The following is a 26,636-nucleotide window of genomic DNA, read 5'->3' on the forward strand; positions in this document are numbered from 1 at the left end:
CAGCAGAAACCAGCTGCATTTAATGGCTGCTCCTGGGCAAGGCTGTGGTGGGACAAGGCTCGTGGCAGCTTTTCTATATTTCAGGGTCAAGAGCCGAGGGCAGACAGGAATTGTTACTAATCAATGACAGTGGAGCAGTGCCCACCCTCCAGTGCAGAGGCACCGTGGTCCTGAGCTGGGTACAGCCCCAGCCCTGCCCCAGTGCTGTTCACTGGCAGCAGCATTTTCTGCCTGCCTGCTTTGAGGATGAGGGACCCCCACGGGCTCCCCGGGCCAGGGCAGATCCCTCCAGTCCCGGGGCTGTTGCTCTCTCCCCTCCCACCGGAGCAGGAACTGGGGGCTGGGGAGCTCCTGGCTCTGCCTGCCTGAGGCTGCAGACCCAGACAGCTCCTGTGGGGCTCCAGAGGCGAAGCCCCAGACCTTTGGCATGACAGAGGTGCACGGCAGTGTGAGCACACCAAGAACAGCACGTCCTGACCGAATGCTCCCACGGGAAATTCCCCTCCCTCCGTGCTGGAAGCACTCCCCGTGTCCCTGTGAGCCCCCGGGGCCTTTCTGACAGCAAACACCTCTGCCAGAGAGGAGGAGCCGCAGCTACGCCCGGTTTGTCACCCAGGCACTGGGACGCAGGGCGGGCAGCAGGAAGGGATTCACTGAAGGAGCCCCGGGAAGCTGGGAGGGGGATGCGGGGGCTCCCAGCGCGGGGCCGGGCACGGGGAGGGCAGTGCCGGCCGTGGGCTGTTCGAGGGACATGAGCGGCAGCGGGAACAGCCCGGAGCGGGGCCGGTGCCTCCGGGCCGGCCTAGGAGCTGTGGAAGATGCGGACGCGCTGCGCGATGTCCTGGCGGCACAGCGGACACGAGCACAGCCGCTCGCAGCAGCCCTGGCAGCAGCAGACGTGGCCACAGGGCAGGAAAATCATCTGGGGCTGGGCGAGAGACACAGAGGGGACACGGAGAGTGCTGCTGTCCCTGAGCACCCGCGGGGGCTCAGCGTGGGGGGCAGAGCCCCGCACCCCGATCTCCGTCCCCCCTGGGTGTGCGGGGGCAGGGCTGTGCCGAGCAGGACACGATGGGACACGGGGAAGGACACGATGGGACACGGGGAAGGACAGACACCATGGGACACGGGGCAGGACACGGTGGGACACCGGGAAGGACACGATGGGACACCGGGAAGGACGTGATGGGACATGGGGAAGGACAGACACCATGGGACACAGGGCGGGACACGGCGGGGCTGAGCTGAGCTGAGCTGAGCTGAGCAGCCCCTGAGCGCTGCCCAGGGCCGGCGGGGGAGCTCAGCGAGGTCCTGCCCAAGCCCGCACGGAGCCCGGTCCGTCCCTGTCCGTCCCTGTCCGTCCCTGCCCGTCTCTCCCCATCCCCGCTGCGATGCCCAGCCCGGCTGTGCCCGGATCCGGCGGGATGAGCACCCGGGCACTGCCAGGGCCGGGCAGAGCTGGGGCTGCGCTGGATCCCGCCCTCCCTCCGCGCCCTGCTCCATCCCGGGCGGTGCCGGCTCTCACCTCCTGCTCCATGCACACAACGCACTCCGACTTCCTCTCGTCCCCCTGCAGCGCTGGGGCCGTGGGGGCCGCGGGGCCCGGGGGCTCCTCCAGGGGAGCGCTGGGCTCGGGGCCCGCAGGGGCCTCGCTGTCCTCTGCCCTCCGCAGCTCTGCAAGCGCAGCCAGCTGAGTGCCCTGAGCGCTGCCCATCGGCCCCGCAGCCCTCCTGCCCTCCTCACACACCCACAGGCGGTGTCTGACCCACAGAGCTCCCTGCTCCGGGCTCAGGGACCTGCTGGGAGGGTAAAACGTGGCAGAAAACAACTGGGGGTACCTGGGATGGTCGTGGCCACAGCCAGGATCTCCCGAGCCCGCCTGAGGATGGCGTCCTGCAGACCAGCCTCTGTCACACCGAGCTGTGGGGAAAGAGGAGCGTGTTGGCCCCAGAGGGACAGCAGGCTGATGTCCCCAGGGGACACTGAAAACTCCTGGGCATTGCTGGTAAGACGTGGCCATGCCAAGGAAAGCCCCTCTGCCAAGCACCAGGAATTCCCTGGTGCTGTTTCTACTACAGAAAGCACCTGGAGGATGTTGGAAGAGGGAGCCAGGCTGCAGCTCACCCTGCTGGTCTCTGGGAAAGCCACTGCCCACAGGGACAGGTAGAGCAGCACAGGCACAGCAGAGCATCCAGCCAGGCACAGCTGGATTCTGAGCAGGGACAGGGACAATCCCTGCTGCTGCTGTCCCACACTGTGGCTCTGCTGTCTCGTACCTTCTCCAGGTCACTGGCACTCATGGTGCTGAGTGTTTCCAGGGATATTCGGTGGTGAGCGAAGATGGGCACGTACTGCTCAGCAGAGAGCTCCAGCAGCAGGGTCACCAGCTGCTGCTCCAAACCCTTCTCCTGAAAAACATGAAATGAGCTCCCAGACTGTGCCCCTGGGGCCAGGCAGCAGCAGGGCTGGGGCTGTGCTCATCCCTGGCCTGCCCTGCTCCAGCTCTGCTGCATCCCAAACACACCAAAGCCTGGAAGCCCAACAGCTGGAGCAGCTCTGGCCCCAGGTGTTTTATGGGCACAGTTCAAATTGTTGAGGTCTGGGAATCACAGAATATCCTGAGCTGGAAGGGACCCACAGGGATCCCCCAGCCCAGCCCCTGTCCCTGCCCAGCCCCTGTCCCAGCAACCCCAGCCTGGGCATCCCTGGCAGCGCTGCCCAAAGGCTCCTGGAGCTCTGGCAGCCTCGGGGCCGTGCCCATTCCCTGGGGAGCCTGGGCAGTGCCAGCACCCTCTGGGGGAAGAACCTTGCCCTGAGCTCCAGCCTGAGCTGCCCTGGCACAGCCCCAGCCGTGCCCTGGCTCCTGTCCCTGGCCCAGAGCAGAGATGGGAGCTGCCCCTCGGGAGGAGCTGCAGCCTCAGTGAGCTCCCCTCACACATGAAACAATGCCCTTGGCAATCCATGTCTGCAGCAGACCCTGCTTTGCCAGCTCAGGCCAATCTGCAGCACAGGCAGAGCTCAAATCAGCTCCTTGTGCCCACCTTGAGGGGACTTGACCTGCATAAAATTCTGGCTCAGACTATCAGGGGCAGGAATGGGCAGGAGTTGCTGCACTCAGTCATGTTTGAAGGGGAATTTGGGGAGCCAAGCAGAGCCCTTTGGGTGCTCAGCTGGAACAAGAAGCCCTGCCTGGAAGGTACTCAAGAGTTTTCTGTTCCTGACCAGCAGTCTGGGGCTGGGACAGCAGCTCCTGCTGGGAACAGCTGAGGTGTTGGCACCACAGGGACCTGGGCAGCTCAACCCCTCCACAGGCAGGAATGAGGGAGCTCAAAGCACTGTGGGCAGCACTGGATCTGTGTGAGGGCTCTGTGACCTGCTCCCAGCCTTAGCTCAGGGGGCTCCTTGCTCCCCCCAGAGCAAAGCAAAGCCACAGTGGCAGCAGGAACAGCAGCAGCACCTGGAGTTTCAGGGAGAGGGGCTTCTGGTTCAGCAGGCGCTGGTACTGGATCAGCCAGTAGTTCTCCTGCTTGGTTTCGCTCTTTGCCTCCATTTCCAGCTGAAAAACAAACTCAATTCACTCAGCAGCCCGAAGGAGCATGGCCAGGGGGGTTCAGGGATGGGTGTGAGGAGGGAACCCCCAGTCTGGGCACTGCAGGGCCCAGCCAGAGCACTGTGATGAGGGTCAGACAGGATTTCTGGCTCTGCAGGCTGGCCCCACTTTGAGCCCACACAGGGCTGTGCATCTCCCTGCTCCCTTTGGCCCAGGACACGTGGCCTGGTCTCCTGAGGCTCAGGAGGGTCTGCAGATCTTCAGGATTGCAAGACCACAACTCCCATCCCCTGTGCTCACCCTGCTGCCCACTCCCTTCCCAGCAGGGTCACTGGGGGTGATGATGGTGCCCATGCTGCCCCAGGCAGTGCTGCTGTGCCCCCCAGGTTTATGTTACAACTCCCTGGGGCTAAATTGGCTTCTGGACCCAACACAGCCCTGCTCTGCTCCCCTTCACTCCCACACCGAGCCATGGGCTCTCCCTGCAGCCAACCCAATGCTTCCCAACCCACAGCACTGCATGAGGGGCTTCATTACCAGGATTTGTTGCAGTTCTTCCTCCCTTTGCTTCTTCTCCTTGAGCAGCTGCTGCAGGAGGCAACCGAGTGCCCGGCGCTGCTCCATGACCGCCTCCTGCAATGGGAGAGCTCTGGCAGCCCCAGCCCCACCCTGGAGCCCCAGCCCCACTGCAGCCCCAGCCCCACCCTGGAGCCCCAGCCCCACTGCAGCCACAGCCCCCATAGCAGCCACAGCCCCCATAGCAGCCACAGCCCCAGCCCCACACTGCAGCCCCAGCCCCACCCTGGAGCCCCAGCCCCACTGCAGCCACAGGCCCACTGCAGCCCCAGCCCCCATAGCAGCCACAGCCCCAGCCCCACACTGCAGCCCCAGCCCCACACTGCAGCCACAGCCCCACACTGGAGCCCCAGCCCCACTGCAGCCCCAGCCCCACCCTGCAGCCCCAGCCCCAGCCCCACACTGCAGCCCCAGCCCCCATAGCAGCCCCAGCCCCCACAGCAGCCCCAGCCCCCACAGCAGCCCCAGCCCCACATTGCTGCCCCACTGCTGCCAGCAAAGCCCCTGCCAGACCCACAGCAGTCCCTGTGGCTGTGCAACCCTTGTGCCCCACAGCTCAGATCCTCTCCAGCTGAAGCTGCTCCCTCAGCCCCCCCTGGCTGCAGCAGCTCCTCCTCACTGCATCAGGAGCTCAGCCAAAAGTATCCATGGTACCCTCCTTAGAATCATGGAATCCCAGACTGGTTTGGGTTGGAAGGGACCTTAAAGCCCATCCAGTGCCACCCCTGCCATGGGCAGGGACACCTCCCTCTGTCCCAGGTTGCTCCAAGCCCTGTCCAACTGAGAAAAGACCACCTGAAAGCAGGTCTGGAGTCCTGCAGGTGAACAGGACAGGTGAGGTCCCCTTGCCTTTGGGATGCTTCCTTTCCCTGGGGTCTCACCCCAAGCACACCAGGGCAAGGCCAGGCATCCCTGCAGCCACTCCCTGGCAGTGCAGAGTTAAGTGGCTCAGGAATGTCCCATCATGGCCCCTCTGCAGCTTCAGTCCCAGCCCACCCATATCTGAGCAGAGGCCAGTGGCCATCAGCCACAAGGACGACAGAGGGACAAGGTTTCTGTTACACCCTGAAGTTTGGGGAAACCTTCATTGATCACAGAATCCCAGACTAGTTTGGTTGGAAGGGACCTTAAAACCCATCTCATCCCACCCCTTACCACAGGCAGGGACATTTTCCACTGTCCCAGGGGGGCTGCAAGGCCTGTCCAGCCTGGGATCAGCACTTGGACCCTGCACAGGGACAAGGCCCCCACAGAGGAGCAGCATCAGCACCTCCAGGGAGGGAGAGGGACAACAGATGACAGGAGGAGCTGCTCCAGCCCAGCAGGGACCCTTTGGGGGGCACAGCACCAAGGGCAGGGGGATCCAGGCAGATCCAGGTGTTCAGGCCTCGTTCCTCAGCTCCTGGTGCTGAAGCTGCAGGGCAGAGCTCTGCTCCCTGCACTGCCCTGCAGCTCCTGTGCTCACACCTGGTGTGCCCTGCAGGAACTCTGGGTGGTCCCACCCTGTGCCCTCCAACACCACAGAGTGACACAGAGGAGCTGAGTGAGCCCAGGCAGCACAGCCCAAACCCTGAAAGCTGCAACCCTGACACCTGAGGGATCCAGGACAGGCACTGCTGCCTGGGGTCAGCACTTCCCACTGCTCTGTGACTGCCCTGCATGTTTGTCACTGATTGTGGGCTGACTAAACAGGTGACCTGACCTGGCACATGGCACACAGAAGAAAAGAACTGATGCAAATCATGACAAAATAAAATTTAAAGCCAAGCTGCTGAAGCTAAACCTGGCATTCCTCAATGTGTGACTGCTGATGATGTCCAAACCAAAACACAACACAATGCAAGAGGACATGCAATGCACAGCAGGCAGGTGGTTTTGGGACAGCCAACAACCGGATTCAAAATCCTTCCCCACCCAGCACACCTGGAACTGCCCATCCCTATCAGGGCTCCTCTGTCTCTCTGCTGACAATGCCTGGGGATGTTTAGGAGCAGCAGTGATGTCCCACATTCCCAGGACACACAGGGGTTGGTGTGCCCTGTGCAGAAGGACCTCCTGACTGAGCATAAAACCATCTGGAAAGTGCCAGGAGCAAGGGAAGCAGGTGGAGCAATCCCAGAGCAGGGAGGGTGGGGGGCAGCCCCAGAGCCCCACGTACCTGCAGTGTCTCTGTGTCCAGTTCTTGCCTCTTTACCTCCAGCTGTGTCAGCTGCAATAACTCTGTTTCTATTAATTTAATCTAAACAGAAGATGAAACATTTTTTACTGACATTTAAAATGACTTTGATTTATGCTCTTTTAAAATGAGGTCTGACTGGCAAGGGCAGCACTGCAGAGCACCCAGAGGTTGGGGGGAGCTGCTTGTGCCCTTTGGTGATGTGTGTGCTGAAGGTCCCTCTTCTTTTACCTGAGGAGCTGTCCCCCCACTCCAGCTGTCTCTCTACTCTGAACACTCCTGCTCAGGTCTGGAGCCTCACACTGCAATCACTTTGTGCACCCAAACCTTTTGCAGCCACTCTGGAATGCAGAGCCAAGGCCCTCCCAGCTCAAACCTCAGACTCCTGGGACAGTGCCCTGGTCTCCAGGTGCTGCAGCAATCCCAGAACAACACCTGCTCTTTCAGGTGGGGTAACTGAGACACAGAGAGGTGAAGGTCCAGGGTCCCACAGTAAAGCCCAGGATGAAGGTCCAAGGTCCCAGAGCAAAGCCAAGATGAGAGCCCAGCTCACCCCTCTGCCAGGCCACCACCTGTCCCCAGGCCATGCTGCTCCTGCTGACCCCAGGGCTCTGCCCCTGCAGCACGGGGTGGGAGGGGTCCAAGGTCCAGCCTTGGCATCAAGGAACAAATTCCCTTTATTCACAGAGCAAGAGGGAGCAAAATGCAGGGCCCTTAGGGAGAAGTCAGGCAATGATGGGACCTGTCACAGGCTTCCAGCAGAGTTTGGTCACTGGGGCACTCAAAATATCCAAGCCCTCAAGTTTATCCACCAAATCCTGAACTGAGACTTTTCTTTTGTGTCAAATCAGGAGAGGGAAGATTCTGGAGCACTGTGTCAGAAACCAGCAACCCTCCTTCCTCCTTCCACCACTGCTGCCTCCCCACCTTCCTGTATCACCCCCTGCCACTTTCCCATCATCCTGCATCACCCCCTGCCACTTTCCCATCATCCTGCATCATCCACCCCTACTTTCTCCACCAGCTCTTGCTCTTCCCCCCAACTACATCACTGCACCTTCTGTGGAATGGAGCTCAGAAAGGCAGGCTGAGAATGGGAAAGAAAAGGTGAACTGATGGCTCAAGGTGCAGCTCTGATGTGCTGGATGGAGATGCAGTGGGCTCATGTGGAAGCAGCAGCCCTGCCAAGTACACAGCCTGAAGGAAATCTGAGGTGCAACTGCAGCTCACCCCCAGAGCCAGTGCAGGTGACTGAAGGAGTGGCAATGCCACCACCTCCAGGAATCCAAAACCTGCTTTGACACTGCCTCCCTCAGAGCTGGAGTGGAACCAGCACTGTCCAACTCTCTGCTCCAGAGCTCTCAGCAGCACCAGAGCTCTCCTCAGACCCTGCTCTGTGCTCACTTTGTTCTTCCTCCCAGGGTCTCACCAAACAGCAGGATGAGCTGAGGAGCTGGTCTCTCTTTCCTCTGTTGCTGACTCACCTGGTTCCTGATCTGTCTGTGCATAAGATCCTTCTTCACCTGGAGAGCTTCAAAGGCACTTTTCTGCATCTCAACCTGAGGGACAGGCAAAACCCTGCCTAGTGAGGTGCAGCTGCTGATGGGCTCAAAAGCTGCTGCCTTGCAGGGACTCAGGAACAAGACCCTGAGTGGTGCTTGCTCTGAGCAGCAATGTCCTGAAACACAGCTGAGAGCCCAACAGGTAAAGCCCACCCTGGAGACACACAGAGAAATATTGATGTCATTCAAACATTCATCTGGAATGCTCTGTGTGACCCCAGCTCTCCTTTTCAGCAGCACTGAGGAGCCAGGCTGTGCTGCAGGGCACAGCTGCCCAGACTTTGAGAACAAACTCTGAAAATGCTTATCCCAAGTCCCCCAGGGAAACCTGACAGGAACTTCTGTCCCAAAATCCCCTCTTAATCACCATGTCAGTTTTGTTTCTCATGGTCCCTGCTTCTGTCCTTTCTGAAAATTTGCTGGCTAGATAAAAAATAATTTTTTTCAACCACCCAAGTTAGTTTGTCAGAATAGCAGATATTTCCAAAGTTTAGCATGCAGTGTTAAATAAAATCACTTCTGCATGCAGCCCAGCCCCTGCTGCTCCTGTGACCCACTCTGGATCCTGCTCTCCTCCATCCCCCATGACCAGTGTGCTCCTTTGCCTACCTGCTGCAAGATCTGACTGACAGCTTTGTTCTGATCCAGCTGCTGCCAAGCCAGGATCTGCTGGAACTTCTGATCCATCTCAGCTAGGCTGCAAGGAGATGGATGTGCCATGGGGTTAATGCTGGGTCTGGGACTCAGAGGAAAAGCAGTCAGTGAGGAATGCAGGAGGAGGAATTTCTTACTGAACAGGGGAACAGCAGTGGCACTGCACAGCTGAAGGCCACAAATTTAACACCTCCTTCCCTACACCCAAACCAAACCTGCACCACAGGCTCCTGTGGCCCTGTTGAGCAGGTCACAGGCTCATAAGGCTGGTTTTGGTCAGTGCCAAATATTGCCAGATTAAAATTTCTCATCTTGTTGTAAACAGTGAGCCAGGATGCTCAGCAACACTCATGTACTCCTTATGCTCACACAGCACCATCGAGGCAGCCTGGGAGGTGAGGGGAGCAGCTCTGGGCTACAATTTGGCACTGAAATGCCTCAAAAAACAGAAAAACAACTGGTCTAACTCTATCCATATTTAGCAGAATGTATAAGGCAAAATAAACAGTGCAAAAAAGTGACAGTTCCCCCACAGTGTGATTAACATGCAAATTGTGGTCGTTAGAAGGCCGTTCATTTAAGGCAGTCTGACAGTTTAACTTGCACTGTCCTGGGCTGTTACAGCTGTCTTGCTGCATTCCAGCAGCTCCAGGGGTTCCTGGTGTACTTAAGGGAGTTCCACTGCTGAAAGAAAGGGATTTCACAGCAGCACCACCAGCCCCAGACAGCCCCTGCACCTGGAGCAGGCCTGGCTGACGAGGTCCTGCCGGCGAGACTCGGAGGTCGTTTGGAGGAGCTTGTTCTTGTAGGTCTCAGCCAGCATCTGCTGCATGGCAGCTGGGGACAGAGGGGACAGAGGGGCTGTCAGTGCCTGCCTGGCCTGGGTGTGCACAGCAGGACTCACCCCCCACTGCTGCTGCAGTCACTGCAAACAACAGTGGCTGCTTTCTCATTGCTCTTGCTTTTCCCACTGATTCCAGAGCACACCCACCCACCTGAGAACTGTGGCTCTTTATTGGGAAAAGAGCTGAGCAAACTCCACCCTGCCTGTGCCTGCACCTCTTCAGGGCTAAGAGAGGCCCAGGCCCTGCTTACCAACCCTGAGATCACAGAATCTCCTGGGAGGTAGGAAGGGACCCACCAGGATCCCCCAGCCCAGCCCCTGTCCCAGCCCAGCCCCTGTCCCAGCAACCCCAGCCTGGGCATCCCTGGCAGCGCTGCCCAAAGGCTCCTGGAGCTCTGGCAGCCTCGGGGCCGTGCCCATTCCCTGGGGAGCCTGGGCAGTGCCAGCACCCTCTGGGGGAAGAACCTTGCCCTGAGCTCAGCCTGAGCTGCCCTGGCCCAGCCCCAGCCGTGCCCTGGCTCCTGTCCCTGTCCCAGAGCAGAGAGAAGTTGGGCTCTGCCAGTCCTGGGGGCACTTGAGGCTGTTTCCTCTTCTCTTGTCCCTTGTTCCCTGGGAGCAGAGCCTGACCCCCATTTGGATACACCCTTGTTTCATTCAGGGAGTTGTAGAGAGTGAGAAAGTCCCCTCAGAGCCTCTTCCTCTCCAGGCTGAGCCCCCTCAGCTGCTCCTGGTGCCCCAGACCCTTCACCCCATCTCCTCAAGACCTGGCTGGACTCACAGGCCACCTCCCTCCTGCGCAGCTGCTCCGTCTCCTCCTGGGTTATTGCCATCAGCTGTTCCATCCTGATTCTGCCAACAAACAACACTTCAGCCACTCCTTCAAAAGATCCCTGTTCCTCTACCCACCCAGCTCAGAGCCTCAAGGCTGGGCAGGTTCACCCTGCTCAGGAAAGTTGGGTTTATCAGAGACACCAAAGCCTTGGTGATTTTTTGGTGAAGAACCTCTAGAGACAACATTTGCTCAAAACCACGGGGACAGTGGCTTTAGACAGGGAAATTGATTTTTCTGAGAGACAGAACATCAACACAACATGCACATGCTCTCCCCAAACACTGCCAGACCCTTCCCTGGCTCTCCTTTCTGCTGAGCTGGATGAGCCCTGAGCCCAAGTGAGCAGTGCCACTGCAGGCAGCAGCCTGGCCTCCCTCCCCACCACCCCTGTCCTTGTTCCAGCACAATCCCCCCACCATTTACCAGGTCAGGAGCTGGTGTGGCTGGGGAACAGTCTGACAAACAACTGGATGATGTTCACCCAGATTACTGGGCCACAGCACAGCTGGCTGAAGGGAGGGGGCAGCTCACAGGCAGGGCAGAGCTGGGGACAATCACTTTTGGTGCAGAATTAGCTCAGAGTGTTGGCTCAATGGCAGATTTGCTTCCCACCTGCTCCTCCCAGCCTGAATACATTGCTGGAACACCTCATAACTGCCTTGCTTGGATATTGGAATACAGAGTTTTGTTTCCAAACTCATTATTTAGGCCCATTCAGAGATGAAAAAGAGGTAAAATCACCCTGTGACTGGCTGTGCCAGACTGGGTAGGACCAAGCACTCTGAGTCCAGTGTCTTGCCTCCAACAGTGACCAGAGCCAGCTGCAGGTATGAGAGGAACCTCACCTGGCTTAGGGTGGATTCAGACTGTGACTCTGAAAGGAAGCTCCCACCCTCTTCTCAGCTTCTTACCCCTTTTCCAGACAAGTTTGTTTCAGAGACTCACCTCTCATTCTCCAAGGATTTCAGAATGTCTGAACTTCGTTTTTGCCTTTAAAAAAAAAGATAAAACAAAAGGTTTTCATCAAGCTGAGTAGAACATCCTGGTCCCCCAGAGGGCAGAATCACAGAGTCACAGAATCCTGACTTGGAAGGGACCCACAAGGATCATCCAACTCCAGGCCCTGCACAGGACAACACCAACAATCCCCCCATTGAGAGAAAACAGCTTTGCTGTCATGCACAGCAGAGCAGCAGGGTGGGCACCTCCCATCAGCACCAGCTCACATGGACACCCAGTAGGCACAGGCAGAGGCACCTTAACATCTCAAATTTGCACCTTCCATGAGGAATTCAAATTTCTTCCATAGCACTGCAAAATCCCAACATCACACATCTGTGAAACAGTTTTTATAAGCTGCAGATTCCATGTGCTTGAAATGGGTCTTTGGTAGTGCAGGAGCTAAGGCAGCTCCAGACATCAATCCTGACCAGGTCCAAAACACTCAGGGATGAAATGAACTGCCCAAAACTACATGACCAAAAAAAATCAGAGTAAGACCCACCTCTGGTTGTCCTCCAGCAGCTTCTGGATCCGGCTGGCAATGCCCTGCTCTGTGTCCTTCAGCTGCTGCAGCAGCTTCAGCCTCTCCTCCTCCAAACAGCGCTGGTGCTTCGACAGCCCCTGCTCCAGCCTCTGCTGCTCCTGCCCAGAGCAGGGAAAGCAGGAGCAGGTGGTGGGCTTGGGGAAGGCAGTGGGTGCCCTGCAAGGGCCCTGCCCAGCACACCCACCTCTCTCACTGTCTGCAGGATCCCATCCTTGTGGCTGTTGAGCTGCTGCACCAGCAGGGCCTGTTCTCGCTGCCCCATGTTCAGGCGCCGCTCAAACTCCAGCTTCTCCTGAGTTTTTCTTTCCTGAGAGGAATCAGAAGAAAGATCAATGGCAGGAATCTCCTTCCCCAGCAAGAACATATCCTGGCAAAAAGATAAAGCAAGGGACAAGAGTCCTTTGCAGAGAAGGGAAGCTTAATGAGAAACAGGAGGCTTGTCTAGGGGAGAGGAATGTTCTCTCCTCAGGAACCCAAAAACTGGGAAGCAGAAGCTGCTGCTCCCTTCATAACAATCTCCAAACTCTTCCATGTCATGGAGCTGAATTCCCTGGGCATTGACTGATACCATACCAGCCAATATAAACACGTGCAGGGAAGCCCAAAATGCAGGCTGGGTTCAGCTCCACGTGGCACAGGACTCCCTTGTCTGAAGGAAGCAGCCAGCTCTGAGCAGCTCGAGCCAAAGGCAAAGGGGGAACAGCAAGGCAGGAGCTTCTGGCTGTTTCAAAGTGAGCCTTGCACAGGGGAAAAGACAGAGACCCAGGGAAACAAAAAGAACAATCTAAAAGTGCAGCCAGGTGAGGGGAATGAGAAATAAAATAAAAAGATGGAAAACAAAAACCAGAAGCAGACCCATGCTGCAGACAAAGCAGTTGCAGGAGTTGATCCTTACCTTCCTCTTCTCATAATCCAAGAACTTGTTCTGAAAAATAAGCAATATCAGCAGACATTTATTCCCAGAAGTACTTTTTTGTAGATATTATTATTCCACAGTGCAGCCTCCCCATACTGAGTGAAGACATCAGCCAAAGGCACAGCAACACAAGACCCAAGTCCAGTCACTCAGGCTTCTCCAGGGGCAAAGGCAGTGACTCTGCACTTGCCAAAGAGCACAGGAATTACCACAATTATTGGCCCAGCCTCCCCTTTCCCAGGTAGGGCTGAACATGTCTAGCACTTGGCTGGGAAGCACAAGGTTCTTCTGCAGTTTGCTGTCCCCCCAAAAAACACACTGCACACTCCATGTCCCCCTGTCACCCCTGTCCCTTGGCTCCATCACTGCTTTCAAGGATGGGGACAGTTCTTTGGGATGTGCCTTCCAGGAGTCAGATGGTGACAGCAGCCCCAGCTGAGGAAGGATGAGCCACCCTTGCACACACTGTGCCAGGCAGCTCCCTCCATCCCCAAAACCCATGGAGGGGGAGGTGATGAGGGATGATGAGCCAAGTGCTGTGAGATGCTTTGGTGGAGCACAGAGACAAATCCCAAACCCTGTGGTACAGGAGAGCCTCACCTGCCACTCACTCTCCTCCTCCAGGTACTTCTCCACTGTCCTGTCCACCCCATCCACTGAAGTTCCTCCTCCATTGCTCTCCAGCGTGGGGAGCAGGTGCTGTGAGGGAGGGTAGTATGCAATTCCACACTCTGCAAGGCACCAGACACAAAATAAGAACATTTGAGGTTCAAAGACCTCCTTGGCACCGTGGCTGTGAGCTGGCTGCTGTGTGGGGCTGCTTCCAGCTGTGCCCCCTCTGCCCACACACCAGGGAGTGCCTGGCAGGGCTCCTTCCAGCTGAGGCTCATTTTGCCATTTAATGATTGCAAAAATCAGTAATGATGGCAAAAAAAATGAGGGAGCTCTGGGAGGAGGTGGGGCCACTCCATCCCCATCAGGACAAGGATCTGCTCAGACAGAAACACACCCTGCACACGGGTGCAGGCTTGGCTGCAGATGTTACTGCCCAGACCAAAATAAGTTCTGACTGTCCTGTTTTTTCAGGGAATATCCCAATGTCTGGCAAGGCACTTGCCCTGCATAAAACCTCCACCAAAAACTCCCTGTCTGTATTAAACACAGTGGCTACAAAACTCCCAGTATATTATCTGTGAGTTTGAGTTCTCCATCTGTTTTCACCATTCTCCAAACAACCTGCAGGGCCCAGGTCCTTCCTCAGGGAAAATGAGGGCAGCAGGGAGCTGAGTGTCTCTCCTTGTCCCAAGGCAGTGAGAGCTGGACAATGCCTAATCCTCCCACAGGAGAAAATCCAAATCACCACGGGAGGTGCACTGACCTCTTCTGGCCACTGAGGCAGCCTGACCCAGCCACTCTGATGGTTAACAAACCACTCTGCATTCCAGTGGGGCAGGGCTCAGGGAAGGACTCCTTCCTGCTGTGCTGTTTGCCAACACAGACAGGTTACCAGGTGTGCAGGGCATCACCAGCACCCCAAGCAGGGCCCACACAATGCTTTCCTTCAGAAATGCCATCTCTGGGCACAGCCTGGCTTACCTCTGCACAGGAACTGCTGGATGGCCTCTGTGCCTGCACTGCAGATGTCAGGGGGTGGGTAGGTCATGGCAGAGGCATCCAGGGTCAGCGTCTCCAAAACAGAACACACAGAGCTCCAGGTTATTCTGAGTCCAGACAGAGGCCAGCTGCAGTTTTCTCCTTGCAGCTCCCCTGAATCTTACTTCATGTTACCCTAAATCCTAACATAAATGTGAGGCTGTATTGAATCCTGTGGCAGTGCCAGTCATTGGGTTTTCTGGGTCTGGATTGAAGGCATTTGAGACAGGAATTCGTGTTTGGACTCAAGTGTTTATTATTTCTTATCAGTAAAGCAGACTCTTTACTGTGAGTTGGGCAGCTTTTCATTAGAAGGCACAAAATGGCCAACAATCTCTTGTTACAAGGTATTTTAAGACTAAACTACCCAATTAAGAACTGACACCTGGATTATTTCCCCTTTTAACCCAATAACTGATCCCAAAGAGCCCACAATGGGGACTTTCCTGCCCAATTACCAAATGCCACCCAAACCCATGGAGAAGAAGAAAGCAGCATGAAGAATAAACCCAGGACAACACCCTGTGCTCCCCATCTTGCTTCCATCCACAACATACTAAAAATCCAAAAATCTAAATTTCTCACCAAGTGATATATCTGCACTGCTCTCTATAATCTATTTCACACTTTTGTGGATTGCAGTCTATCTTGAAGTCTGGGAAACTTTCTCCATGAATGAGGGTCAGAGTCAGTGCTGCCCTGGGGGTCAGGGCACCCCAGAGCAGACAGAGAAACATTCCCAGTGCCCTGGGTTTGCACAGAATCCCTGCTGGGTGTCTGGCACTTTTCAGAGGTGACTCCACTGCCCCTTTTTTGGAAGTTTCTGAGCTGCCCATAGGTACCAGAGGTCAGAGCACTCTCAGCTCAGACATTCCCTACTCCATGTCAGGAGTTCAGCATGGAAGCAGGGGTGATACCAGGGCATGGAGAGGAATCCCATAAAGAAAAGAGGGGAAGAGCCACTTGTTTTGTCCTTCTGTGGCCACCAAAGGACCCAATGCTGCCCTGTGTAGGGAAGGGCACAGCAGGAAGGCCTAGAAAGGAACCACTTTACCAAGCACTGGGGGCAAAGCTGCACAGATGCCTCAACTCAGGCTGTTCTCATGAGAAGTGAAGCAAAATGTTGTGTGTGAGACAGGAGAGCATTTATTCACACCTTCCTGCTGGTGTCTGAGGCAGCCCTGTTGCCTCACACTTGCACCCTTTAGTACTGACAGGTTTGGCAGCCAGAAGGCAACAGATCCATAAAAATCTTACTGCTTTTCCCATTCTGAATGTGCACTTCAGAGAACCATAAACACATGAAAGCTGATAACAAGTTGGAGATCTGCCAGGGTGACAGAAGCATGATTTGTGCTCTTAAAGACAGCCCTGGCAAGTAAAATCCAGGGGTTCACTCTCTGGCATCACTTTAGTCATGATTAAATGACAAAAAGATCAGATTAAATGGTAAAAACTATCAGAAAAGACCAGAGCAGGTACATAAAAGTAATTTTAGCCAGTGTGAACAGCCCTGTTACAATTCCCAGCAGAGCATCCTGCCCAGACCCTAAACATTCCCCTCCTGGGCTGGATTAATTTCCAGCTGAGGGAGGCAGGCAGGGAAGGGCTGCCCCAGGCTGGTACCTGCAGGCTGCGGGCGTGGGCCAGCCCCCGGGGCAGCTCCTGCAGCTCATTGCCGCTGACATCCAGAGCCCGCAGGCTCCGCAGGCCGCTCACGCTCCCGGGCAGCGCCCTCAGCTGGTTCCCTGCAGGGACAGAAAGGCAGCTAAAACATGGAACCACACCATTGACAGAATCACAGAATCCACACCATTCACAGAATCACAAAATTCACACCATTCACAGAATCACCAGGTTGGAAGAGACCTTCAAGACCATCGAGTCCAACCCAGCCCCAACCCCTCAACTCAACCCTGACACCCAGTGCCACATCCAGGCTTTGTTAAACACACCCAGGGATGGGGACTCCACCACCTCCCTGGGCAGCCATTCCAGAACTTTATCACTCCTTCTGTAAAAAACTTTTTTCCTGCTATCCAACCTGAATTTCCCTTGGCACAGCTCGAGGCTGTGTGCTCTGGTTGTGTCAGTGCTGCTGGAGAAAGAGCCCAGCCCCAGCTGAGCACAGGCACCTTTCAGGAGCTGTGAGAGTGATGAGGGCAGCCCTGAGTCTCCTTTTCCAGTCTTCCCAAACCAGGAGCCAAGCTCATCTGTTCCAGCACCAATCCATAACCACACACATGGCTCACTTCCCCAGGGATGGGGCTGTGCCAGGTCACACAGGGATTCAAAGGATGGCACTGCCCACCAAGGGCAATTTGGGATCCAGATCTCCTCCTCTGCTGAGGTCACTGCTGCAGGCTGGAGCTGAGCTGTTTATCAGGAGAATATTTGTAACATGGGATGTTCTTGCCTTGGCCTAAGTCCCAGGGATGGAAGGAAGGGGCCTGAGGGTGAGATTGCACACCCTGGGCTCAGAGCCCAGGTGCTGCAGACAGACAGACAGACAGACAGACAGACAATGATCTGAGCTGCCCTTCCAAGCTCCTCACCCTCCACTGCCTTCCCTGTTTCAGCAACAGCTCCACATAACTAAATCTCCTTTTTCTCCCAGATTTATGGCACTGCATAGCTGGACAATGTCCAGAAGTCTGGAAAAGAGGTGTAACCTTTGTGCTTGGGCTGTGCAAACCTGTGGGGATACACAGGAGCCAGCTCTGGGTCTTGGGGGACACAACTGTAATTCAGTTTATCTGGCTGAGTGCTCTGCTTGCTTTACTGCAGTGCTTGAGGCTGATACATTTTCTGCTTAGATCATTTCTCCTGCCTTGCCAACTATTTGAATTCAAACCTTCCTTGTGTTCCTCCTCAGCACCCTGAGTGTAAATAAACCATATGGTGTTTGCCTTGATTGATAGGAATAATTGTTAATGCAGCTCACCATGACCAGATAATAAATGTGCTTTGTCCAGAGCAATCCCCATCCATACCTTTCACATTGAGGACCTGGAGCTGTGCAAGGTCTCCTATAGATTGTGGAAGGCTTTTTAAAAGATTCCTTTCAAGGTTTAGGACCTAAGGTATAAACAGAAAAGATATTCAAAATATTAATCCAAGTCTCATGTCTACTACACATCTATGCTGCTGGGACTTTCAGGCCCAGGAGTACAACTTGAAATTGGTTAAATTGGTTGTAGGTATCACTTTCAGGGTTAAAAAAATGTATTTTCCACCAGCCCTGGATAAAGGACATGCCAAGCTACCAGGGGCAGTGAGAAACTCTGCTCACCACCAACATCTGGTGCTGGGTCCAGATGCAGGAACTGGGAATTGGAGTGTCCAGGGCAGCCCTCCCCAACTCCAGCTCTCACCTAAAGCTGCCCCCTGAGGAGAGAGACCCTGAGTGTGCCCTTAGACACTGCTCTGGGTTCTCAACATAACCACCCCAGGGAGAACAGCAAAACCTGAATGTCTGGGGAGATCAGCAGGACTCTGCTTGCTCAGAGCATCTGCATGGCCATGGGAGCCACTTGGGCTGCACCAAGCTGGAGAACATAACCAAGCCTGGCTTTTCCTGCTCTTCTCCTGCTCCTCTCCTCCATTCTTGCATGCCCTGTACAGACACCTGGGATGCAGCAGCAAATCTTTACCTGAAGAGCTGTCAGCTGACCAATATCAGCAGGAAGTGAGGCCAGCTGGTTGTCATGCAGATCCAGAACCTGGAAAAGCAGATGATGCCACCAAATAAGGTTGGGAACAAAAGTCATGAATTATCTCACAATGAAAATTACTTTGTTTACAATGGGGCTTTGAAAAGTAGCTCAAGTTTTGCAGGAGACATGGATACTTAATTCTTGGAGGCCTTTTGGAAATTAAGGCATCAGTAACAAACAAGAGACAAGGGAGAGCAGTGACACTGAGGGAGCTGTCCCACAAAACTGGAGAAGCCAACTGGATAAATCATCCCCTTGGAAGCAGGCTGGCAGCAGGAATTTCTGCAGGATCAATGATCTGAACTGCTCTTGGAAGCTGAACTGCTCCAACAGCAGTGCAGGGAGAGGGTGGGACTAAACCTGGAGCCCTCCCTCCCTCCTGGGGAGCTGCTGAAATGACTCTGCCTCTTGGGGAATCCCAGCACCATGGTGATACAGCCCTGTCACACCCATCACCAGTTTCCTTCCCATTCCAGTGACCCTCCAGAGCAGGGCAGAAATGGATCTACCCCACAACACACCCAGCCCTGCCTCACCACCACCAGTGAGGCTGCTGAGGGGGAAACTGTGAGGTTCTGAAGGGGATAAATGAGCTGTGGGACTGATGGTGATGTGACACAACCCACTCAGTGACTGCTGTCTGCCAGCCTGCAGCTGAACCCAGAAAAGGCAGGAGTCACACCTGGGACTGATCCCTGAGCCAGCCAGGAGGGATTTACTTGGGCTGCTGTGTTTTAGTGCAGCTCAAACCCAAGGAAAATGGCTGCAGTTGAACTGTTAAGAATCACAATTACCTTCACAGTTATGAGACTCAGGAGGCTGCAGGACTTTGGAACTAAGGATGTCAGATTATTGGTATGAATAATCAGCACCTGGGAAGGAAAAACCCCATTGTCACATCAACACAAGAGACACCAGAACAAGCACTTTTGCTGGGATTGAACTGGGGAGGCTGTGTAAAAACTCAATATCTTATTCAGTATCATATAAAAGATTGCAATAGGAAATGGACTGTCAGAGAAATCAAACTTTACATGAGATCTAAACCAGAACCAGAACCCCTCATTTGAGAAATACCCTTAGATGGGCTAAGACAGGAACAACCCCCTGCTCTTTCCTGGCAGAAATTAACTGTAAAAAACACAGACAGGATTGATCTGACTCAAAATGCTCTCTATTAGTATCACACAGGTGGACAAATTCCTGACAAGAAAATTCCTTCTGGACCACCATAAAGCAACCACACACAGTCATATCAAACATGACAACAATAGTTAAGCATATTAATAGTTAAGAATATTAATTATTAAATAATAATTTAACAATTTCTGATTACAACATTACCTTTTTTTGCAAGACCTTGCAAGTTGCAAAGGCCCCATAAGGAACCTAAAAACAATAAAAAATAGTCATGTCAGACTTCTCTTTTAAGTAGTTCTACATTGTCCAACTGTAAAGTGTGAACAGCTTGACTGGAAATAAAAGTGATGCTAAAAATCACTGCCCTCTGATTTGGGCCCAGTATCTCCCAGGGAGTTTCCATTTAAACAGCTCCCAGTGGCTCTCCAAGACACAACAGTGGCACAGAACAGGCTGAGGCTTAGGCAGGAGTTCAAGCCTTGTGTGATTTAATATTCATTGTGCAGATGAGCTCAGGCAAAGGTTCAGCTTTCTCATCACACAAATGCATTCTGTGCTTTGGCAACCTCAGAGCACTCTGCAGTGTGCTGAGAGAGAGAGGTGAGCACCAGGCAGGACAGAGTGTCCCTGATGTGCCAGGACAGGGACAGGCAGACCAAGGAGGTGCCAGTCCAGCCCCTGCCAGGCACAGCTGGGCACTGTGACCTTCCCTGCAGCACAGAACCAGCAGCAGCCAGACTGCTGTCCATGGTTAACTGTAAAACCAAACTGATGTCTCACTCCATTTATTGAAACAACAATGGAAATGAACAGCAAGACAGTTTTATGGTCCAAAAGGAGCTGCTGGGCATCCCAGATTAGCTGTGGCCCTGAGTGGGGCTGGCAGGGTGGATCCTCTGTCTGCCACCCTGCCACACCCAGGCTGTCCCACACAGCCTGCAAAGCCACCCAGAGCTGCTGGTGGCTCCTGAGCTGGGAACAAAACATCCCAAAGGCTCAGCAAAGCCATTTCACACTGCACAGCAGGCAGCTCTCCTCTCCAGGATGGTGTCACATCTCCACACTTTGCTTGGCAAGGCCATCCTGTATTCAGGATCAACATTTTGTGAAAAGTGAGATAGAAATGGGTTTCTGCCTGAGGCTGGCCTGGCTGCCAGCAGGAAAAGCTGTGTCTGGGTGCCTGGCACTCTGTCACTGCCTGCCCATACACCAGAAGATTGTTTCTCATTTAGCTGATTGCCATAAAAGAAGCCAAGCTGGGGTGAGACTTCCATCCTTACCCAGGAACTTGGAAGCAGGACTGGGATTTTCACTTACACAGAAAAACAACCATGGGTGGCAGACTGTGTAGCTCTAAGATCAGAAATACTCAGCCTCTGGCAACCAATTCCCTCAGAACCAGCAAAATTAAGCCATGAGGTCCCAAACTAGGGTCAAACAAGGTGGAGGGTATGAGATCACTCTGCCCTTCTAAAGGATTCCCAGGACAGAAATGGTGTTGAAGCATGAGACAGGACAGGCAAACTCCCAAAAAAAACCAAAAAAACCCCCAAAAAACAACCAAACAAACAAAAAACCCAAAACAAAACAAACAAGACAACCAAACCAAACAAAAAAACACCAAACCAAACAAACAAAACAACAACCAAAAAAAAACCCCAAAAAAACAGGGAAGAACCTGCCCAGAACTCAGGAGATAGAGGAAAAGGTGGAGATAGAGGAAAAGGTGGAGATAGAGGAAAAGGTGGATCAGCACCAATTTCTGTCTCAAGGCTCACAGGCATGAGAGTAAATCTGACAGTTGTTTCCAAGAAGCAGACAGAGAATCAGAGGTGTGAGTGAAGACTGGAAGGTGGAGAGGACATACCTCTGAGAGCTCACATCTGGATATGTCAAGGGTGTCATCAGCACCAGCTTCTTTTGCCTGGAGAGGGAACAACCACATGCAGAGAATCAGACCATGCAGAAATCCAGCACCTCTGCTGCATCTTGCCCAGAGAGTTTGTGGGCTCCCATCCCTGGCAGTGTCCCAGGCCAGGCTGGACAGGGCTTGGAGCAGCCTGGGACAGGGAAAGGTGACCCTGCTCATGGCAGGGGTGACACTGGGCTGGGATGGGCTTTAAGGTCCCTTCCATCCAAACCAGTCTGGGTTCTGTGCTTCTGTTCCAAAGTATTTTCCATGTTCAAATCAAGTCCATTCAATGCAGCTGCTTACAGCAATGAACCTGGACAGACACCACTCACCCATGTCCCCAAAGCCACATCTACACATCTCTGGGTCACTTCCAGGGATGGTGACACTACCCCTGTCCTGGGCAGTCTGTTGCAGTGTCTGACAAAGCTTTTCAAGAAAAAAAAGTCCCAATATCCAGCCTGAGCCTGCCCTGGCCCAGCCTGAGCTGTTCCCTCTGCTCCTGTCCCTGTTCCCTGGAGCACAGCCCGACCCCCCTGGCTGTCCCCTCCTGTCAGGAGCTGTGCAGAGCCACAAGGGCCCCCTGAGCCTCCTCTGCTCCAGGCTGAGCCCCTGCCAAGCTCCCTCAGCCCCTCCTCATCCCTTCCCCAGGAGATTCCCTGTGCCAGAGCACCCTGGTGAAATCCTACTCCAGGAAAACAAACAGCAACATCTATTGAGTTAATCCTCAGAGTGACAGGAAGATCAGAATAATGGGAAGCAAAAGGGAGGCACAAGGCAAGGCAGATGTGATGGAAGGCACAGGTTCCCTGGAAGGAAAAGCAAACTGGGAGATCTGTGAGGGCAAAGGGGCATGGAGGAGAAAGGAGAGCTGGGGTCCCACCTGCAGGCTGGCAGGACATGGGGTGGGGTGGGGGATGCCCCATGGAACCACACAGAGAGGGATGGAAGGGGCACCAAGGGGATGTGAGGGTGGGAAAGCAAAGGCAGACAGGGGGGCAGAAATTCCCTGAGGTGCATTAGGAAGGAAATCTGCTACCTTAGTGGGATCAGGAACACAATTACTGCTCATGGAATGTGGTTACTGGTCATGCAGGGAGGTACCAAATCACACAGAGCCAGGATCAGGCATGGAGAACAGAAATGAGCCTGGCAGTGCTGACCAGGCACAGAGAACAGAAATGAGCCTGGCAGTGCTGACCAGGCACACAGGACAGAAATGAGCCTGGCAGTGCTGACCAGGCACACAGGACAGAAATGAGCCTGGCACTGCTGACCAGGCACACAGGACAGAAATGAGCCTGGCAGTGCTGACCAGGCACAGGGGACAGAAATGAGCCTGGCAGTGCTGACCAGGCACAGAGAACAGAAATGAGCCTGGCACTGCTGACCAGGCACACAGGACAGAAATGAGCCTGGCAGTGGTGCTGACCAGGCACAGAGAACAGAAATGAGCCTGGCACTGCTGACCACACATAGAGAACAGAAATGAGCCTGGCAGTGCTGACCAGGCACACAGGACAGAAATACCCTGGCAGTGCTGACCAGGCACAGAGAACAGAAATGAGCCTGGCAGTGCTGACCAGGTACAGAGAACAGAAATGAGCCTGGCAGTGCTGACCAGGCACAGGGGACAGAAATGAGCCTGGCAGTGCTGACCAGGCACAGGGGACAGAAATACCCTGGCAGTGCCTACCAGGCACATCTGGTAAGCCAAGGACCAGGCACAGAGGACAGAAATGCCCTGGCAGTGCTTACCAGGCACATTTGGTACTCGAGGCGCTTCCGAGCTTCTTCGCTGGGTTTCTTCTTCCTGGAGAAGAGAGGCATCTTCAGCCCTGTCCAGGGGCACAGATGGTCACTGCAGAGAAAGGCTGAGGGATCCTGGGCTCTGTGTTTGCTGGGGAGCCTGGGCTGCACAACTTGGATCTAATGAGTTGGGGAAAAAATTAAAAAGAAAATAATTGTGTCAGTCATGAAAAAAAAAAAATAAAAATCTTTGTTTAGCTGGATGCCACAGGCAGTTCCAGCACAGGGAAGTACAAACATGAGGCACTCAAGCCCTGCTGAGGTGTGAGAAGGGTTGGTTGTCTGGGTCACCCCTGGGATAGGCACAGAAAGGTTGCTGAGGATCAGAGAAATGCAAGGTCCACTCCAGGAATTAAAAATTAAAAAGCTGTATCAAGAAATCAAGTAGCAGGGATAAAACCCAAATTATTGAAACTCAAAGTCAATTCTGGCACAATAACAAAGAGCTGAGAGCAAGGATTCCAGTTGGTTCAAGTGTGAGGGAAGAGAAGTTGAACCTAAGAGAGGAAAGGCTGGGTGCAGGAAGATGCCAAAAGGTGGAATCAGGAGTGCAGTGGCTGAGGGGAACAGACACCAGGCAGCTCTAGGACAGGGCTCTGACCCAGCAGGGGAGGAAAAGGAGCTGTTGGCAGATCTGGAGGGAAAGGCAGAAAGCTGTGGCTGGACAAGGAATGGGGAGAGCAGCTGGTAAGGAGGTGGTACCAGAGGGGATGCTGGAAAAGAGATGAGGGCAATGACATCAAGGAGCAAAAGGAGTTTATTGTGGCTGCAGAGGACCAGGGGCACAAATGGGCACAGCACAAAGAGCCTGAGCTGGGGCTGCAGCTGAAAGGGGCTCCCAGAGGGATCTGGCTGGGAGGTCAGGCTGGGAGTTAGGGAAGAGCAGGGGGGCAACAGCGAGCCCTGAACAGGGAGAACATTTTAAACACTTGCAGTGACTTTTTAAACACTCAAAATCCCCAAGCAATTAAAAACCAGCACAGAAGAGGCACTGCTTCACCAGTGGGGAGTTACTGGCACAGCTACACTGAGCTCAGGGCTCAGTGGAGCTCAGTGCTGCACATCAAGTGCTGGGGCTCTGCCAGCTCTGTGTCTGCAAACTGGCCCCAAAGGCTCCTGGGGAGCAGCTCCTCACAGCATCCAGCCAGAGAGGTTCCCTGAGCAGGGAGAGCTCTGCCAAAACCTCTGTAAAACCTTTACAGAGATAAACCCTCACTGTAAAAGTAAAATAATTCAGTATAATTCATCCCTCTTCCTTTCCCTGCAGGAACAAGGAGGCAGAGACATCCTGAGTCACTGTCCTGCTGTCACAGCACTCACAGGGACAAGCCATGGGCCACAGCAGGAGCTCCAAACTCATCTGCAGCAGTTCTGTGGCTCCTTCCCTGCCATCCCAATTTCTGCCTCTTTAACCAGTTCAGATGACTGAAAGGCTGCTCAGAGCCAGCTCCCAGGAGAACTCAAAGCATTGAGCAGGAAGGGAAGCTCACTGTCAGGGAAATGCAGAACCAAGGGCAAGGCATCAGAGGCACAAACAAAAGGAGATTTCAAGATGAGAAAGCAGGAGGCAAAGGTGCCTGCAACAAGATAACCTTGAATTGGTGACCATGTTCAACCCTGCTGAGCATTTCTGCATGCCCCAGTCCCACCTCACCCTTCCCTATTCCAGCCAGACCTCACTGGTCATGGGGACAGTGGGAAATCTTCAGTTTTCACCCAAGAAAATGGATAAAGACATGAAGGGCAGACAGTGAACAGGAAAAGAATCATATCAGGGCTCACAAGATGAAGGATCAGAGGGATTTGTTACATGGATTGAACAGCTCTCAAAAGTGCAAATTTGCTTTAGTGAAGACACATCAAACTCAGCAGCCAGGAGTGAAAAAGGCCCTTGGCATGTGACCACTACCTGATGTAATTTTTATTTATTAAATTACTGAAAAAACTGCCTATAAGTGCCCAGACCAGCACCCACCCTGCAGGCAGTGAGCACCCAGGGACACCAAATCCTGATCCCCCTGCCCCCTGCTCTGCCTGAGGAGCAGCCACACACACTCTCAGGAAGGGCACAGAATGTTTTCTGGGTGTTTCCCAGTCTGCAGCTGTTGGGGTGATGCCAGCAAAATAAAACCAAACATTTCATTTTACTAACAAATGTAATTCAAACACAGCAACACAGCTCTGGGAGAAGCCCCAATTTTCAAAAAATTCTGGACACCATAAATCCATCTGGGCACTGTAACAAGACAAGGAGAGGGTGTGGAAAGAAAAGAATTTTTATTTAGTCTGGGAAAACACACTCGGGAGCACAGTGAGGCAGCACTGAGCCAGCATCTGGGTGGCTCCTGGAGATGCTGCTGGCCCTGGGGGACAGAGGTGTCACGAGGCAGGCACAGGCTGCTCTGGCTGTGGCAGAGGTGTCACCAGGCAGGCACAGGCTGCTCTGGCTGTGTGACAGGGGTGTCACCAGGCAGGCACAGGCTGCTCTGGCTGTGGCAGAGGTGTCACCAGGCAGGCACAGGCTGCTCTGGCTGTGACAGAGGTGTCACCAGGCAGGCACAGGCTGCTCTGGTTGTGACAGAGGTGTCACCAGGCAGGCACAGGCTGCTCTGGCTGTGTGACAGAGGTGTCACCAGGCAGGCACAGGCTGCTCTACCTGTCTGACAGAGGTGTCACCAGGCAGGCACAGGCTGCTCTACCTGTCTGACAGAGGTGTCACCAGGCAGGCACAGGCTGCTCTGGCTGTCTGACAGAGGTGTCACCAGGCAGGCACAGGCTGCTCTGGCTGTCTGACAGGGTGTCACCAGGCAGGCACAGGCTACTCTGGCTGTGACAGGGGTGTCACCAGGCAGGCACAGGCTGCTCTGGCTGGGACAGGGGTGTCACCAGGCAGGCACAGGCTGCTCTGGCTGTCTCACAGAGGTGTCACCAGGCAGGCACAGGCTGCTCTGGCTGTCTCACAGAGGTGTCACCAGGCAGGCACAGGCTGCTCTGGCTGTCTGACAGAGGTGTCACCAGGCAGGCACAGGCTGCTCTGGCTGTGACAGAGGTGTCACCAGGCAGGCACAGGCTGCTCTGGCTGTCTGACAGGGTGTCACCAGCCAGCCCTGCAGGACCTGGAACAGGCCCAGAGGAGGCAGCAGCCGAACTGCAGCTCTGGAGCTCACTGTCCTGCATCGTTTGCTCTCTGTGCTGGAGCTGCCAGCCCTGCCACAGCCTGAGCCTGCCCTGGAACAAATCTCCGCTCGTTTTCACCAGTCCAGCTCTGCCTCTCAGTCCTTCTTTTCCCTCACCATCACTATTCTTCTCTTCTTCTCTCTGCGGCTCCCCCTCCCAGGCTCACACAGCTTCCAAGATCCTCGTCTTCTTCACCCTTCCCTCAGCCAGAACAGCGCCGTTCCGTGCCCGAAGGCCCAGAACCTCGGAAGGATGAAGGACTGAGCCGGGATTGTGGCTCGCAGCCCTCGGGCACCGGCCCGACACCTGAGGAGAGCAGGAGAGTGAGCGAGGGCAGCGCTTGCTCCACGGCGGACACCGCGCAGCTCCGGGCACCGCCTGCTCCGGACCCTTCCGAGGAGCACCCCCGAGGCGCGGTGCCCGGTGCCGGCCGGCGCAGCCCCAGTGTCCCCCAGCGAGTCCCCCCAGCCCGGCCCAGCCCCGCTCACCGCTCGGTGCCGCCATCGCCGCCTCACCGCCGGCTCACGTGATCAGCGGCCCCGCCCAGAGCGCCCCGCCCCAGAGCGCCCCGCC

The 26,636-nt window shown here is 54.7% G+C and overlaps 1 protein-coding gene across 3 annotated transcripts; it reads right to left on the reverse strand.

Moving 5' to 3' along the window:
* Positions 1-26,633, reverse strand: LRSAM1 (leucine rich repeat and sterile alpha motif containing 1). 3 transcript variants are annotated; one of them, XM_054646247.2, is made up of 26 exons: positions 26,552-26,633; positions 26,180-26,369; positions 22,836-23,006; positions 21,033-21,089; positions 19,370-19,414; positions 18,820-18,897; positions 17,963-18,031; positions 17,303-17,387; positions 15,936-16,057; positions 14,253-14,343; positions 13,257-13,387; positions 12,636-12,665; positions 11,925-12,047; positions 11,699-11,838; positions 11,140-11,184; positions 10,141-10,211; positions 9,256-9,355; positions 8,474-8,561; positions 7,787-7,861; positions 6,285-6,365; positions 4,088-4,183; positions 3,458-3,556; positions 2,277-2,408; positions 1,839-1,920; positions 1,526-1,674; positions 1-928 (listed from the first exon to the last, which is right to left on the reverse strand). In XM_054646247.2, the coding sequence occupies exons 2-26, from the start codon at positions 26,180-26,182 to the stop codon at positions 803-805; spliced, it is 2,289 nt and encodes a 762-aa protein (XP_054502222.2). In that variant the 5' UTR covers positions 26,183-26,369; positions 26,552-26,633; the 3' UTR covers positions 1-802. The 3 variants fall into 3 exon arrangements, with proteins under 3 accessions (XP_054502222.2, XP_077045450.1, XP_077045451.1); XM_077189335.1 differs by lacking the exon at positions 6,285-6,365; XM_077189336.1 differs by lacking the exon at positions 26,180-26,369 and having other exon boundaries at positions 26,552-26,621.
* Positions 26,634-26,636: the final 3 nt, after the last annotated feature.

Source organism: Agelaius phoeniceus, chromosome 21 (assembly GCF_051311805.1).
Source record: "Agelaius phoeniceus isolate bAgePho1 chromosome 21, bAgePho1.hap1, whole genome shotgun sequence".
In the NCBI taxonomy this organism is placed as follows: Eukaryota; Metazoa; Chordata; class Aves; order Passeriformes; family Icteridae; genus Agelaius; species Agelaius phoeniceus.

What these genes read in the sequence shown, in the direction of transcription:
- LRSAM1 (XM_054646247.2), bottom strand. An exon ending in TGGATTATGAGAAGAGGAAG is followed by an intron (nt 12,048 to 12,635) that starts GTAAGGATCAAC and finishes GATTCCTCTCAG; the next exon opens with GAAAGAAAAACTCAGGAGAA. An exon ending in TCCTGCAGACAGTGAGAGAG is followed by an intron (nt 11,839 to 11,924) that starts GTGGGTGTGCTG and finishes TGCTCTGGGCAG; the next exon opens with GAGCAGCAGAGGCTGGAGCA.